This window comes from Clytia hemisphaerica, unplaced genomic scaffold, assembly GCF_902728285.1.
Source record: "Clytia hemisphaerica strain Z4C2 unplaced genomic scaffold, Clytia hemisphaerica genome assembly, whole genome shotgun sequence".
Lineage (NCBI taxonomy): Eukaryota > Metazoa > Cnidaria > Hydrozoa > Leptothecata > Clytiidae > Clytia > Clytia hemisphaerica.
In genome coordinates, this window is record NW_027103851.1 from 1,878,732 (window position 1) to 1,895,883 (window position 17,152).

General features: G+C 36.1%; 1 protein-coding gene across 4 annotated transcripts; it reads left to right on the forward strand.

Annotated features, from left to right (window-relative positions):
• Positions 1-323: 323 nt before the first annotated feature.
• On the forward strand, positions 324-16,741 carry LOC136807750 (uncharacterized). Of its 4 annotated transcripts, XM_067064366.1 has the most exons (9): positions 475-662; positions 8,811-8,964; positions 9,354-9,374; positions 9,692-10,178; positions 11,262-14,482; positions 14,686-14,882; positions 15,266-15,411; positions 15,584-15,652; positions 15,986-16,741. In XM_067064366.1, the coding sequence occupies exons 5-9, from the start codon at positions 11,767-11,769 to the stop codon at positions 16,545-16,547; spliced, it is 3,690 nt and encodes a 1,229-aa protein (XP_066920467.1). In that variant the 5' UTR covers positions 475-662; positions 8,811-8,964; positions 9,354-9,374; positions 9,692-10,178; positions 11,262-11,766; the 3' UTR covers positions 16,548-16,741. The 4 variants fall into 4 exon arrangements, with proteins under 4 accessions (XP_066920465.1, XP_066920466.1, XP_066920467.1 ...); XM_067064364.1 differs by lacking the exon at positions 9,692-10,178 and having other exon boundaries at positions 324-662; positions 11,656-14,482; XM_067064365.1 differs by lacking the exon at positions 9,692-10,178 and having other exon boundaries at positions 324-662; positions 11,656-14,482; positions 15,989-16,741.
• Positions 16,742-17,152: the final 411 nt, after the last annotated feature.

Sequence of the window (17,152 nt, forward strand, 5' to 3'; positions counted from 1 at the left end):
GTTGAACAAAAGTCATGTGTATTTTTTCTCCAAATGTTTTCATTTTTGATTGAAATTTTAAAGTACCAATAGTTAGATTTCTTTTGAAAAGGATAAAATCGAACAAAAAATTCGGAAAGAAGTCTCAAAGTTCACAAAATTGTCAGTCTTACAATATTGTAAATGGAAACCAGCCTATCATAATTGATTTGCCGGTTTTTACCTTCCTGCTCGAGTAAAGTTGGCAATTGAGAGCAAGCTGGCCGATCAAGCTAAATTCATTTTGACCTCAACATTTACCAATGAAAAATATTTTTGTATTATTGTCAACTACGAGTTTAGCAAGGCTCGGGAAAAATGGAGGTCGAAAATGCGAGTGGTCACGGCTGGTCTCTGGTTGAAAAAAGTCAAAACAAAGTCTCAAAGTTAACTGCCCAGGAACTACTTTTTCCAGAGAATTTGTCTGTAGAAACTTTAATGATACATTTAATTAATAGGTCAATTATTAAGAAGGATGAAAACAAAAGTAAAATTGAATTGATTGCGCTTTTTCGACAACATATATCACCGCGACCAAAGCGAAATCGAAGAAACTCAAGCTTGAATTTATGTAATATAAACGCTGGAGTTGAGGCTGTGAGCTTGACTGAAAACAAGAAAATAAGCTTGGAGATAAAAAGCAGGTATATTGGTTTATCTTTCACTTTTTCAACCATATAAATTTCTTTTCTTCTCTTTTAATGACACAACAACGTAACGAACACTACACTACTTTCACTTTCAACATTTTAGAATCCCCTGCCCAATTTGTGACCAGTCTAGTTTGTGACCAAACCTCTTAAGAATTTATTTTAGATATTATCCTCCTTGACCTATTTGCTGTTTATACTCTGTAAAAAAAATGCTAAAAAAGAAACAAGTAAATCCGAAAGATCTAAGTTTGCACGGAAGCAGCATGTCCGAAAAAAAACTACTGTTTTTTTTAACACCGTCATTTTTTGTACCGTGAGATAGGGTAACTTGCATCAGTGGAGGCTAACATAGACCTTTTCGCCTTTCCGTCCGCCATCTTGAATTGTATGCAAAAATACAGGAACGAAAATGCCGTGGTTGGATTTAGTTGGAATGTATGCAAAACAAATGCAAGTTTACATAAAGATTAAAAAGACAACAAAGCATCTTATAAATAAATATTATAATCATTATAACAATGAAAGATGGAATTTCTTAATCCAAAAGGAAATATTTACAGAACAACAAAAGCCTTTTAGGAATTTGTTCTTAAAGACATTGCATATTCTGTTTTCATGCCATAAAAAAATTCCATGAAGACAGAGTACACACATCAAACTTTCAAACACGCAAACTGAAAGCAGTAATTATGACGTCACACTTTCTCAATGTTTTGATTTGATCATTTGGCGGCTCTATTCCCAGGAGAATAATTTGCCGTCAGCCGAATAAGGATTGTTTTTTACCTTTGTAAGCAAATTTAATCTTTCTTCTACAAGATTACACTTTAATATAATGCCAATTATGCATGTAAGTTTTTAATTCATACTTTCTTTTTGCATATGTTTTGCATACTTTCTAAGGGAATTTCACCACGGCAATTCGGCCACCATAATTTTTGCATACAATTCAATATGGCAGATGGAAAGGCGAAAAGGTCTATGCATAGCCCTCAAATGAAAGACCTGGCTGGTCATTAAAATACAAAGTTAAATCAAAACAAAAATGGTAGAGTAGAGCTGTGAGCGGACAGTTACATCAATATGCCTTCTTACCTGTCTTTAAAAATATAGATAAAAGTAATCACGGAAAAGGACGCGAAAAAAAAGACATAAGTGTGAGAACAGAGTAATCAAACTCGTTAGAAAAAGTACCATTAGAAGTCATAAAAAATCAACCTGAATAAATGCAATCGAAATTCCAGAGAACTTCATAATTCCCCAAACAACATTACATTACTATGTCAAACTCCCATCACATAAATTTTACAATTACGTCAGAGTAGACTACGCTCGCCACCGAAGAGGTTTATTTGGAAAGGGTAATTATATTTTATTGTTCGCTTCTTTTTTAAAGATTTGCCGGGTTGGAAAAGTATGGATTTCTTTGTACATATTTTACCTACCCCAAATATTTAGGAGGCTGAGTTTTAAACGAATCGTCAAGTTGAAACGAACGATAAATGTATCAAGGTCTGTTTTATTTACCCCCTGGTGACTTAACAAAAGAGACTTAACTCGATGTTACAATCCTATTATTGAAAGTTTGTCTCGGCCTTTTTATAATGAGCAAGACATACTAGGGATCTATGTTAAAAATGGATTTTTGGAATCATAAACTGATTACCCCTTCAAAATGTGCCAAAACATGTATAATTTTAGAAAAAGTAGAACAAATTCGGTAGAAACCTTTTTTGACTTCCCTACCGGGGCCTTTAAGGTCACGCCCACCTCGGAATCTCACTGTTAGGTTGCCTAAAAAAAGACCTATCAAGTTACCCCTCATTTGAAAGGTAATTTAATGTAGATTAAGAAAAACATCATGACTATGCATCAAAAATGAAGTGATAAGGTTGTAGAGTACATTATATTGCTCTTGAAAGAGGCTTTTTTAGTGTAATCATGTAATGTCTTAAAAAATTCATACTTTTGCAATTAATTCATACTTTCATTATATTTTTTGGAAGACCTACATGAAATAAACATAAGTGCTTATTTTCTACTGATACCATAAATTTTGAATCTACAGGATCATTTTAAAAATTTAAAAACTATAAAACCAAGGATAAAGGAGCTTTTTGACAAATAAGAAATTTCGTTGCTCTAATCGAGAACAGTCGAAGTCCGTCAACCTCTCAAACCTTATACTATCCAAAAGATATTTTACAGAGTTTGAAGGGTACTTCCTTTGCTATTAGATTTTAAACCTAATAAATTGAGATTGAAATATTTTTGACAACATCTTATCCTCTCAGTTCCAAGATATTGGACTTTGATTTTAGTTGCAATTACTTGGTCGACAGATGTCATAATTATTTCAACTTTTTCAAGGAATGTCCAGTTGTGTCTGCTTTAATCAGTTTGTGTCATGTATGAAACTGTTACTGGTTGAACCTTTTCTACTACTCCTAAATGTCATTTTGTCTCATTACCAATACCCTCATGCCAAAAGGCAATAACATGCTCCCCAATATCACAAGTCTTTGGACTTTACTGCTCCCCAATATCACAAGTTTTTTGACTGTATTGTTTCATCCCCTTGACCTTGTAAAGGAGAGTGAGTTCCAGTGTTAGTGATTTACTATCATCCCTCTTACCCACAATTCCATGTATAACATTTCTAAGATCTCCAATAGTTGTCTAAGAGCAACAACGTGCAATACTGAGGTAAGAGCTCAAGTTTTCAACATACTCTTCTGTGGAGAGGTTGCGATAATCTTTTCTCAAACGAAAGACTGCAGCTGTTCGCTTGAGAGACATTCATGTAATTTTGGCATATTTCACTTCATCATACATCATTTTGTTCTTAAGTTTATCATCCAAGTTTGTTGTACTTCTTAAGTAATTTCTTCTTCTGAGTTATATTGGCCTGAGATAAGTCTCCAATAATGAGTACTTTTTTGACTCTTCACTGAAACTTGCCTTTTCTTTTTCAGTAAAGGCTTCAGTTTTCTGCTCCTTGACTTTATCAGCCTATTCAAGTTTAATTACCTTGACTTCTTTGGAGGGTTTTATAAACTTTTTAAAGTGATTTGGATTTGTTTGCCCAAGAATGTCATGTTTTTATTGAGTACCATTTTCTTCATACATGTACTTACTGAGCTCTTGAAAAATACTGCTATCCTATGACAAAAAGTCTGATTTACTCAACTCTGTATGATTTTTTGAAAGTATTCAGGGGGGGGGTCAAGCAGTTAGTACAAGACATCATGCCTACTAAGTGATTCTTTGGAGGAAAGAGGCCACACCACCACCCTTTGACAGTTAGTATGAAACATACTAAGTGATTTCAAAGGAAATTCACTAAGGACCACCCCTTAAAACCTATCAAACGAGAGTGTGATATTTACTTTTTGTCAAACCATTGTTTTGAAACAGTTATTGATTTGGTATGATGAATTAAAATTAATCAAAAATTTTATTTTAACACAACGCTGTACAGCGATATATGTACAAGAGTTTCAAATAACGAAGTACTTCTCAATTGATACAATAATGAAACACCGTAAACCAAAAACATAAACATAATATGTAGCGTTCAATTTCAATCAAGACAGAAAAAAATACTTTTTCATGATTTATAAAGAACAAGATTACGAACTTTTACAATACACGGGTTTCGAATTAAATTTTTTCTTAGCTTTAGCTTTGATCCCATGTAAATTTGCACGAAAAATATCAAGTAAACAGAACGAAAATTGGCCGTGTATCAAGCAATTTTAGCTCATTTTTCCATTTTGACAGACTTTATGGGTCATTATGAAAACAAAAAACATTAAAATAAAAAGTCAATCGTTTAATCATATTTCTTTTATTGAATTTAAAATAGAAAAACATCTTTTGAATGAACACCTGGCTTTCAAAAGAGAAGAAAGGAAATCTATCAACCTTTTATAAGGCATTTCCCCTTATCGCTCCTTTTATTTACTTGATTTTTTCTCTCGCGCCAGATTTAATTCGAAACCCGTGTATTTCAAAATCGATCTAACTTTTTTCTTTTATTTATCAATCTATAGTTTGGGAATTCCCCTGATATAGTGTTTAACTAAAGGGTAATACCAAACAAACTCCAAAGGGGAAGACTTAAATGTCTTAGGTTCTTTGATTTCTCTTATGGAGGGGGATTTCCCTGATTGCTTTTAGTATTTATTTTTAATATTTTTCTAGAAAAGGTAAAAAAGTAGCACTTAGTATTCATTTGTACTAACTGTTTTCCTAGATTTTTTACTTGACACCACCCTAGCAGTCACTTAGTACCATCAAGTACTAACTGATTTTTGAAAATTTTGTAGGTATACCACCACGGTACTAACCAGCATGATGTCTTGTACTGACTGCTTGACCCCCCCCTGAAGTATTGATCAAAGTATAACGATTTGGATAGGGAAATGATTGTAAAACCTTAATATACTCAACATGCGTTTTTAGAGGGGAAAATCACAAAATGATCATTTTCTACCAGGCATAACTTTTTATAACCTCATTTTTAGTCACTACTTGTGAGCTTTTTTGGAAGCTGCATGAAATTCTCTTTACAATGAGGGGTCACATGACCATCTTTTGACAAAGAAAAAAATCACTCCTAGGGCGGCCCCTTTGAGCAGTCGGTGGACCCTAAATACCCGGGTAGGGAAACCAAAAATGGTTCCTTCCCTAAAAATTGATGTTTTTTCAAGTTTTTATAACCTATGGCACATTTTAAGAGGGTAATCAGCATGATCTGTTCCTAACATAAATCCCTAGACATACGTTCTCTGATTACGTAATTTTCATATTGACATTTTCGAGGCATTTTGATGTAACTGATAAGATTCCAATTTCTATACTAAGATTCTTGTCAAGATATTGTTCTGCTATTTTTCCTGGAATAACACCGACTTACTAAGGATTTGTTACTAAAGGTACAGATACGGAAAATTTTGTGTTTACTCAGCAGGCGGCAATCACAAATATCTTCACTTTAGGTCCTCGTGTTTGGTCTAAAAATTGAGTCTATCAGTTGTAAAAAATTTTGGGTTTTCTTGAAATCGGTCTGTGAGACAGCGGTTAAAGGGCGTTAACTGACAGTTAGTCACACTAGGAATTTAAAGCTTTCAGAAAAAACAACATCAGTCATCTATATATACAGGATGTACTTGCAACAACAAGGATGAGTTACCTGAATCAAGTTCAAGTTCCCAAGACAATTGATTAAAACTTGAAAATATAAATGAGACAAAATGATCGATTGCAAACGTGCAGCAGCCAGAATATCAACCAACCAAATTTTGTCATTCAATTCCCGAGACAGTGCTTCGATTTTTAAGGCCTTGTTTATACGCTAAAGTAAAAATAATTCCGCACATGTAAACGGGTCAGTGTTAGAGGTCCGGTAAAATTTCCGGGAAATAGCCTATCTGGCAGTGCCGGATCTAGATTGGTTCCGTCTCCCCCGTAGATTTTATTTTTTTGAGAACTTGATCTTCAAATTAGTTTTCAAGGTTGGCTTGCCTCAAACTTTTTCATTTATGGCTCAAATTTTAGGTAATTTCTCATAGTTTTCCAAAATGTTAATTTCATTAAAAAGCGCCGGGTTATTTTTTCATGAATCCCTTTAGAAGTTTTGCTGCGGATTTTTTTGCCTGCGAGTCAAGTAAAGGAATAGCGCTTTCGCAGCATTAATCTTTAATACATATTCCGGTGGGACGCTAGTGTGACTAACTGACTGAGGCGTTGCAAACAGACTGAAGAAACTTACATCCAGACGGTACTAATCAATAAATTCAATTATCAAAGTAATTGATAATGATCGAAGTAATTGAACGACCACTTATCATCATTATCAAGTTAAATTTCAGGTATCAAAATTTCAAAAAAAATGTGAGTATTCAATCACTTTCATAGCAACCCTTCCAAGACTTGATAACTGTTTAAGTACTTTGATTGTTATTGATTACTTTCTTGATTGTTATTGATTACTTTGGATAACTTTAATAACCAATTGATTACAATCACTATCAAAAAAACAAAAACGCTGACCTAAAACCAAAGCACAAAAAGAAGCGCCAACCATAAGATTGACACCCTTATTTCCCCTCCATTTTGTAGGTTTTGTAGGCCTTCACCCTGGGTTTCCTCAAGTAACTCGTATCACGCATTCTGATTGGAGAAAACAAAAGTGGTTTTCGTGTGTGAGTTGTGTGTCCCTTTTTTGGGACATTTTTCTTTTTCTCCCAGGCAAAACCCTAAGGGCGAAATTTTTTGAAAATTTCAAACTCATTTTCAGACATTATCAAGTATACCATTCGAAAGCTCTCAAAAAACTATATAGAAGACTTTTCAACGGGCATAGCCGATTTCATTACCTAACTCAAGCTAATTCACGCAGCAGATGCTATTTATGGTCAATTTTAGACCAAAATGTGGCAAAAATGGAACTTGCGCATGAAATATCTCGAGTTAGGTAAGGAAATCGGCTATAACCCCTTAAAAGTCTTCTATATAGTTTTTCGAGAGCTTTCGAATGGTATACATGATATTGTCTGGAAATAATTTTGAAATTTTCAAAAAATTTCGCCCTTAGGATTTTGCCTGGGGAAAATAGAAATTGCCCAAAAAAGGAATGTTCCACCAGTGGGATTTTAGGGGATTTTCTCCTGAGGTATAACCATCCTATAGAGAAGGTCTGGAGAACGTTTCAGCTAGATCTTATTTTTTTCCTACAAACAGCCTGTATTTTTGTAACACAACCACACTAATGTCAAAACCTTTGAATATATCTCCAGAACTATCAGACTTTTTGAAATTCTGTAAAAAAGTTCAAACTCCTAAATAGTTTTACTATACTATGTTCTGTAAAAAATCATAACCATTAGTGAAATACTATTTCATCTATTTAAGATTGAAGACAACAATTTGTCAAGAAAATCAAACCTTGAGCACAAAAAATGCTTTTTTAAACCCATTTTTGCAACAAAAAATAAATAACTTTTATAGACTCACCTTCCCTAAAGGTTGAAGAAGCTTTTAATAATTAAAGTAAATGAGAGAAGATAAGAGAAAACCCCAAAATCAACCAGAATCTGCAACCTTTTGTCCAAAGCAAAAAAACCTGATTTCTTTGTCGCCATCTTGTTTTGGAATGAGAATTATTTCCGGTTGCAGTTCACACAGTATTTTTTTAATTCAATCAGATCGCGCAATTTCACTTATGCTTTCTCTAGTCCAATAAGACACAGGATTTGAGTCTGTAATTTGTTTTTCCCAGCTATTTTTTTCACCACTCACGCCCGATCAAAATGGGTTTTGGTCCTTTCGAAAACAAAATTGGATATTCAAGATCGTTTGTTTTCACACGTTTGTGCAGAAAACATTGATGATCTGATTTCAGGTTTTGTTCAGGCTTAGAGAATGTTTTGTTATTTTGACCCGAAAATGATGCAAAAATATATATGGCGTATGATCAGGCCATCCATACATACCTTGGGTGTTCATGGTCTTTCAATAGATTAATTTTGGACCTTTTGCGTGATACCATTTTGGCTCCAGCAGTGAAAACATTACTTAATGACTTCATAGGATAGCCTGATATAGATACTTCTTAGGGCTTAATTTTTATCAGTGAAAACTGATAAGTGAAAAGATTTGACCCATGCAAACCTTTAAATACTAATTTGAATGAAAGCAACCTCCGATGAAAAAGATCTACCGGTGCAGATAGCCTAGTTCCCAGAAATAATGCTGGACCCAGTTGGACCTCGTACAGCTAGCCACACTAGCTTACAACTAAAATGTGTATCAAAGATAGATGCGCTGCGAAAGCGCTTTATTTACTTGACTCGCAAGCAAAAGAATGCCCTGTAAAACTTCTGGTATGAATAGAAATAACATTTACTAAAGAAAACCTTGAAAATCACCTAAATTTTGAACCAGATGAAAACATTTTATTCAAATCATCTGGGAAAGAAATCAGCTGATAACTCTTATGAGCATACCTGGATATTAAATTGAACCCTACTAAATAGTTCGTTCATATACTGTTTATTTAAATATAGCTAATTTGGATTGGTTCATCAACATTCTGCATAATGATTTATGCTCTTCTCTTTTGTTTATTTTTAGTTTGCCAAAGAAGAGGAAATTTAATGCAAACGAAAAAAATCTGACAGTTAACATGCCAGCTGGAAACAAAAAAGAAGGGAAATCTTCAAGACCTGTCAAATTGAAAAGGAACTCATATGATCCTGGACGAGATGATTTACAAGTGAATGATAAGGTAAAATAACAGACTGTTATGCTTACTCCAAAGACATTTACACTCTTGAGATGGTTATACTTCTGAGACGTTTATTAATTCGTGGACAAGTCCAAAGCAAAGGAGACAATCGAGATGAATATTGATGATATCTTTTTAATCAAATTCAGACTCTTTTTTTAAGTGAAATCGAAGTGCAATTATGTTGAAAATACCATTATATCAAGGCGACATCATATTTTGAAATAAACTGACTTTTGGATGAAACTGAATGGAGTGAAAGGAATGACACAGTCATTCAATGCTTACTACACAACAGACTTACTACTTATAAAAACATTTTTTAAACAAGGTTATTAATATGAGTATTATTTTTAAGTTAATTTTGTATTTTTTTTTCTTTATTTTAGAATGACTACAATTCGGTTGAGGTATATTTTTAATTGTCTCTTTCTTCTTTCCTATATCCCGAATCTGTATTCTTTAGCATCTTTACTTCTTTCTTTTTTCCAATTCAAAAATGTTATTAGATGACTTGAGATTTTTCTAAAAATTGATTTTTGCAACTTTTTTCAAGCTAAAAGCTTTTGTTTCGACTTTGAAAATGGTTACTGGTATGAAAAAAAGATTCGCTGGTCTTGCTTACGACCTTAGAAGGATTTTATAAGTCTTACAAGTTTACAGTTTGAGTTTCAACCATTATTCCCTCCTTCCCTTCTCCCATACTTTGATGTGTTGTATTGCTTAGATCTAGACAACTCAATTTTTCGATACGAGCAACAAGCTGTTGATAGAAGTATCTGAATGAAGTGCTGTTGAATATTATGTGACCAAAACATTGACCAGATGTAAAAGATGATGAAAGCAAATAGCAAAGAAGTCATTGAAAATGAACAGAAATTTAAACGAAGGAGTCTAGAAGTTCTCATGAGGGAAAACACAAAGTTGTGGTGAAATGATTGAAAAAACCTCAATTACCCGAAGACATCATCAATACACAATCAACATTGTAGGATGACCATTTTCCTTTCAAAGGAAGGAAGTTTGAAAATGTTTAAGAGAGAAGAAGATGCAAGTCTGCAAAACGATTGGACAAAATTCAACACGCAAGGAAGGAAGTTAAAGAGTAATTAACAGCTACTGATGACAAATTGATGAAGATATCAAAGTGACAAAACATCATCTTTGTTTAACCAACAACCACCTACAAAGACTGATTCAATTGGTTCGGAAAGGTTTGTAAACAAAAGTTTTATTATACCGGGTGCACCAAAAAAAAGTATACAGATGTGGGAATAGCTTGTTTTACCATATTCTTAAATTCCATAACGAGTTTTGATGAACACAGTTGCATTTTTTGGTATTTTTATGTGTAAAGAAGGTAAGTGTCAAGAGAAAAGTTTGCTCGCTGTTTTTAATGATTTTTTGAAATTTTGACATGGAAAAAAAGTCAGTTTTTTGGAAATAACTTTCGAACTACTTTTTCAAATTTAATGTATGATAGCTCAAAATTCAAGTTAGAGCATCCTCTATACAATATAAAAAGAATGAACAAAAAATTTAAATCCTAAAGCTCACAATATCTCGACAAAGTTGTATACTTTTTTTTGGTGCACCCGGTATTATTATTCTTTTGATTTTCTTTATTATTTATTAACACTTTTACCTTGGCTCTTGAAGAAACCAATAACTAACATTGTGCATTAGGTTAATTCTGTTGAGAAACTTAACTTAATTTTAAGGAGATTCTTACCTGATTTTATCTATAATGGTAAAGACTCTATTGGGTTGCCTATTCTCCCTAAAAATTTCCATTTTTCCTTTTTTTGATTTCTCTCTCACAATTGAGGGGACCTTTTTTATATTTATATAGGTAGGTAGTTTTAATTCCAAATTTATCTTCTTCTGCGATTTTGCACCTTCAATAAAGGAACGAATTATGAATCCCTTTCTCTTCATAAACCTCTTTCGAGCCAGTTGGAAATATCAACAAAATTGAATATTCTGCAGTAGGCATTTTTTCCAACAAGGTGTAACTTTTTTATATATCATTGTTCTGAGAAATTCTTGTAAAATGGGCTATTCCAGAAATAGTCTCTACCTTCTATATTGAGGAGGGTTGAAGTCCAGGATGGTCTGGTATTTCAAGTGTAAAAATGAAGAGTGGTCAGTAAGATAAGATGGAAAATCCAGGGTGGTCAGTAAAACGTAGTCGAAAATCCACGATTGTCCAAATAATTAGAAAAAATCCAACGGGGTCCTGAGACAAACTGATGCGTATTAAGTGTTGTTAAAACCAACTTTTCGCTACATTTTAGGTGGTGCGCTTGAAAGTTGAACTTCTATTGAAAGAAACACTGAATGAGTCACACAACATCAACCAGAGACTAAAAGTGACAATACAAAGCATGAGCCAATTGTAAACGATTATTTTGGATGCTCGTGCAATAAGCAAACTGAGTACGATGGTGCTGGCTGGCAAATTCAAAGAAACAACAAAGAGTCAAGAGACACTGAAAATATTCAACAGCATTTGTACAAGATCCTCTTCAGAAAAGAAGTCTGGTTGGCAAGCAATATAATTCTCACCAACAATAAAGTATGGTGGATGGGCAAAGAAGGATAAGAAGAAAATCACAAAGCACAAATTCTTCAAAAAGTTCTTTATCTTCTTAATTTTGCATGATTCCAAATATTTATTTCACTTGGTAGATCTCTTCCACGCGTTCCGCTCACAACAATCCTTCCAACAGAAGAGGCTCGCACAGTCACCAACGTCGACCTTCGTCATTTAACGAGGCCAGAAAAGTGAGGCTGGCAGAGATGGCTGCCACAAGCAACAATACTGCACACCATGATCTGCGAAATGACATCGACAACTTGGCCAAAAGCAAAGAATCACAACAAAACAGAGAAGAATCTAAAGAAACCATACAAATCAACTTTGCATCGCAGTCGGGGGAACGTTCCATGTACGTTGTTGCCACAGAGGAAGAAGAAAGCCACGAAACGCAAACCATCACAACAGATTTTTCCCCCGAAGGCCCACAACAGCAGCAACCGTTACCAACCAAACCTGATAGCGTATTCAGTCGTTTGGACAAGTCCCTAGATAGAGCCGATCAAGAGGTTCAAGAAATTAAACCAATTGACCAGCCACCACAGCCAAGACGAAATCGTTCAAGATCGCTGGAACGTAATAACAGGCGTGGCCCAGGAGCACCTCAAGATCGTAGAAGCTCTAGAGAATCCGATCGCCCCTTACGACGTGACCATGATCGGAGAAGATCGTTGGATCGTGAATCGCGTTTTAGAGGTGGTCATGAACGGCTGCGTGGTCGTGGTCGTGGAAGGGGGCGTGGTAATCATCGTGATTTCCCCTATCGTGACGATAGGCGAGCCCCAAGATACGAAAGTGAGCGATTAAACGATCGACGGCGATCAAGCGATGGTCGTAGGCGAGAGCCAAAAAGACAAGCAGATCGATCGGACGACGGTAGCCAGCTAAGTCAAGAAGAGCGACAGCAACCGTCAAAAGGAAGCAAACCGGCCAATGTAGTATCAGAAGCCAGGCAGCAAAAAGAAATTCATCAAACTTCTGAAAACGAAACGAGTGGATCGATCGAAAGTGCGTCAATTAACCTTGTACTTCATGGAAGAGAGCTCGACAATTCAAGCTCACTCGATGAATCTTCCAGCCATTCGTCGCAATGGAAGCCTACACCTTCAACCAAATTTCTCAACATGACTCCAAGTATCAACATTGAAGAAACAGTCGTTTCGCCTTCTAATAAAAAAGAAAAGCCAGCAAAGGAAAATGTGATTGTCATTGAAAGCCCTTCGCCTAAATTGCCAACACCTACGCAACCAGAACCAGAGCCACCATTCTGTGAAGAAATTATCAGTCAACCATCTTCTAGAAAGTCATCCACGAAAGAAGGTGACCAAGAAACGAAAGTTGTGAAAGATTCCACTTCGAACGAAATACAGAACAGCGAAAAAGAAAAGGAGGAAGGAACGGAAGAATCGGAACAAGAAGATGACGGAGAAAGCAGCAATTCCAGTGATTCTTCTACAGCGCACACCAAGAAAAAGTCTTCCAAACGCGAACGAAAGAAGAAGCAACGGAAACGACGGAAAAGTGATTCTACAGACGAGTCATCAAGTGACGAAGAGAGCGAGGATGAAGAGAGTTCGAGTGATTCCGAATATGAGAAGCGAAGAAAGAAAAGTAAAAAGAAGAAACGAAGGAAAGACAAGAAATCCATCAAACGGAAACGGAAGAACAAAAGGAAAACGGAAAAGGGGAAAGTAATTTCGAATAAGGAATTTGCGAAGCTGAAAGAGAAAATGAGGAAGGAGATAATGGAAGAGATCAAAGAAAGTTTACCCGTTGTTGCATCTGCTACTACAACGACGTCCGTCGCTGCAAAACCTACCGTTTCTCAATCAAAAACACCTGTCGTGGAAACAACACCGCAGGCGGAAAAGGCGAAAGAGGAAGATGCAAAACAGAGTTCAAAGGAAAGTACTAGCGAGGGTGATGATTTGGAATTGGATTACAGTTCAGAAGAACCGTACGATGAACATGGTTTTCATACGGGTGTTTCGCAGAAGAAAGATTCGCCTGAACCTACGTTGGAACTCAATGATAAAGACGTCGAGAAGAAGGAGAACGTCTTTGATGTAACGGAAGACGTCGTCGATGATTTAGATTACGATTTAGATGATAGCGCGGCCGAAGAAGAGAATTGGAAACGTCAAAAGAAGGATGGTGAAAGAGATGACCATAAGAAGACCGATAGGACGACGTTGTCAAGAAATGATAGACGGGATATTGATCGTAGAGAGCGTAGACGAGACGACAAACAGGAACGAAGACGAAGTCGCGACGACAGCAGAAGACATAGAGAAGACGACCGCCGACTTGGTAGTAGGCGTGACAAAAAACGCGACGACGCTTACGACAAACACACGTTAAGACGTACTGACGACAGACGTGATACAACAGAAAGACGTGATACAACAGAAAGACGTCATCACAACGAAAACAAGACGTCTACTCAACACAACGATAGACAACGGAAGAAAGAATCCACAACAACGAAAACACGCAAGGAAGACGCGCCGAAGTCCAAATCAAGAAGTCGTGAAGGTTCGGCTAATGAAACCAAATCGACAAAGAGCCGGACATCCTCCAATAAAAATGAAGAAGAACGAAAAACGAAACTTTCAGAAGAACCTCAAGTAAAGCCTTCTTCAACAATCAAAAAGCAACTTTCTGAAGATGACGCTAATAAACAAGTCAGTCGCACAAAACTTGACACGACGTCACAATCATCGTCAAAACATCCAAAAGGAAATGAGACGTCAACAACAAATGAAGCTAAACCAAGTTCAACCAACACCATCAAAACGTCCACTTCGTTCAAACCTCGACCATTGAGAAGTGATCTTTATCATCAACAACAAGAAAGTCCATCATCTGTCTCGACGACCTCATTTCGCACTGTGGATGAAGCTATCATTTCACCCGACGGTATGTCTTTTTTCGAATTGTTGTTTTTCCATCCCCCCTCGTGTTGATTTTGAAAAGGTTTATTTTTAATTTATTGCAACGATGGAAAGGTAGAAACCCCTAAGGTATACCAGTTCACTACTATTGAAATGTTTGTGTTTTGCACCTCACTAAACTTGGTTTCATGTTGATTTACTTACTTTTTTGATGCTTTTTTTCTCAAGGTATTGCAATTGCGAACGAGATCCGACACAGTGTATTGAAGAGAGATACATTCTGGAAAGGCTCCACATCGGAGAACCAATTTGATCCTCAGCAGAACGCACTTGAACGTGCTGAGCAGCAAGCAACGGATGAGAAAGTTCACAAAAATGACTTGCATCATGCAACACATTCTCGACCATCGCCACCACCATCTTCGGTAAGAATCCCATTATGTTCACATTGTTATACATTATAAGCTTTACAGATTTCATCAAGTAGATTCTGCAAGTCCTTTAAGTAATTTAGTCTCATCCAATAGCTGTTCTTGCCAACCTCGTTGCATTTTTTGTGACTGTTTTTTTTTTTTTTTTTTTTTTTTTTTTTGCAATCATTACTGGTTAACATTCTTTACTAATGAACTGGGATAGTGGATTTTAGATTACACCTTTCTGTTGGAAAATCTTATCAAATTCTGTCTTTGATTTGGATCACTCTCAAATTGAAGAAATTTATAAAAAACAATCCCATTAAAGATTAACCCCCCTCCCCTTAAAAAGGGTTAATATATTCATACTATAGTGACGATTTCTTTCTATCTAGGCTTCAGGAGATATTGCCAGTATTGGACACCGGCTTCTGAAGATTGCAGACCAAGGAGAGCGTACCACGACAGATGGAACTCGCGCAACGACAGTTGACGATCGTGACCAGTATCACCCGGCAAGTGTTGATGATCGTCGCCAAAAGTAAGTTTGTGAATGGCCAAATTCTACAAACGTCTTTGATAAACGAGCTTTGTTTACCCCTTGGTTTTCCAATTATACCCTTCCTTCATTACTGACCTCACTGAGCTGTTTGCTAAACTAAAATAGAAAAAAATATTATGTTACTCTGTTACACTTTCCTACTTTTTTTTAGGGAATACAGACAAAGCAACAATAAACAAACTTTGCCTCCTCTAAAACAGCAACGATCGCTCAACGAAAGGTAGTACGACACTTCTCACACTCATTCTCGCATCCCTTGCTCCATGACTCGGTTGATTCATCTTAACTAAAAGAAATAATCCGAAAAAGTTTTTATGAGGCCTACAGATTACTCACATGGTCCAGGGAAGAGATGATAACTTATTGAACTTGTTGATAAAATCGTGATCTAATTGTTTCCCGAACTTTCCTCGTTTTGAAATGTTCACTTTTGTATGAAAACAAAAGTAAAAATTCTTATTTCGTATGGCCTGAACATCTTAGTAATCAATGGCTTACAACTTTTTATCATTTGAAATTTTTATGTCATATTTGCCATCCTTTTGCTTTTCAGCAGAGAAGAGGTTGGATACTTAACAATCCGCGATGAAAAACGACCACATTCCGACGATCGTCGTCGTTCTACAACGGAAACGAATAACGACTCTTCGCGAAAACGACACGATACAACCACGTCTCGCCCCCGAGATACAGAACGTAGAAGAAGTCGCGAAACAGAAGTAAACGGGCGTGGTGGTATCGGCCATGATCGCTCGGCCCCTCGACGCCACGAGTCTATAACGGAAGACAGAGAACTTGCAATAAGTAGAATGTCTTATAAACATAACGAGAGAGAACGTACCGATAAAAATTCTTCAAAACGTGATCTAAAGGACGATCGCCGTGAACCGCGAGGGAGAGATCATAAGGACAGAAAAAGCACTGATGAGCGACACAATAGTCACCGGGAGAATCGAAATGACTCTAAACGCTCTAAGCTTGACCCTCCACCTCCTAAGCCGCCATTACCAGCGGCTGCTTCGTATAATCCGGATTCACCCGGTCGATTAGACATTGAAGGTAATACGGAAAATTTTACGAGACCGAAGAAACACTATCGCACTGTTCGTAGGTAGTTTTCAATCCAACGATGGTTTTAATTGAAATTACTGTTTTAAAGTAAATAGTTTGAATATAAGATTTTTGTATACAACTAGAGTAGTATTTTCGGAGTATGTATATTCTTGTGTTTATGAAACACGCACGGCCAGTCTCCGCTCCTTTTCTCGAATTCCTCAGGAATTGATTTAATGTTCACAATATGACTTGATGTTAGAGGCTAGTTTTACTTTTGCATTACCTTTCTAATCTCTTGAATCTGCTTATGTGTTTTTGCATGTTCTTGTAAATGAACTCTGGAAAAGAATTCAACAAATTTGCCTGTGCGATGTTTCTTAAACTTATTTTTATTCCCAAGTGCTTTTCTTCATTTTTCCACGAGGACTTCCTGACGTTTTCATTTTTTAACTTTGAGTCATAACCTAAAATCCACATATTCGTAGCAGTTTTAAAATCTAAATTAACCTTGTTCTTAAGCCCGATGTCCACTTTCGTGCGAAGCGCGCGAAAGATTTTTCTTAACCGTTTTTGCCTGAAGAAAAGATAACGTCATAAAAAAGTTTCGCGCGAACAAAAAAAAAGTTGAAGGAAGTTCAACTTTTTACAAACGTTACGTCAATTT

What these genes read in the sequence shown, in the direction of transcription:
- LOC136807750 (XM_067064364.1), top strand. Translation starts at nt 337, where the DNA reads ATGGAGGTCGAAAATGCGAGTGGTCACGGCTGGTCTCTGGTTGAAAAA. An exon ending in AGCTATCATTTCACCCGACG is followed by an intron (nt 14,483 to 14,685) that starts GTATGTCTTTTT and finishes TTTTTTCTCAAG; the next exon opens with GTATTGCAATTGCGAACGAG. An exon ending in GTTGATGATCGTCGCCAAAA is followed by an intron (nt 15,412 to 15,583) that starts GTAAGTTTGTGA and finishes ACTTTTTTTTAG; the next exon opens with GGAATACAGACAAAGCAACA.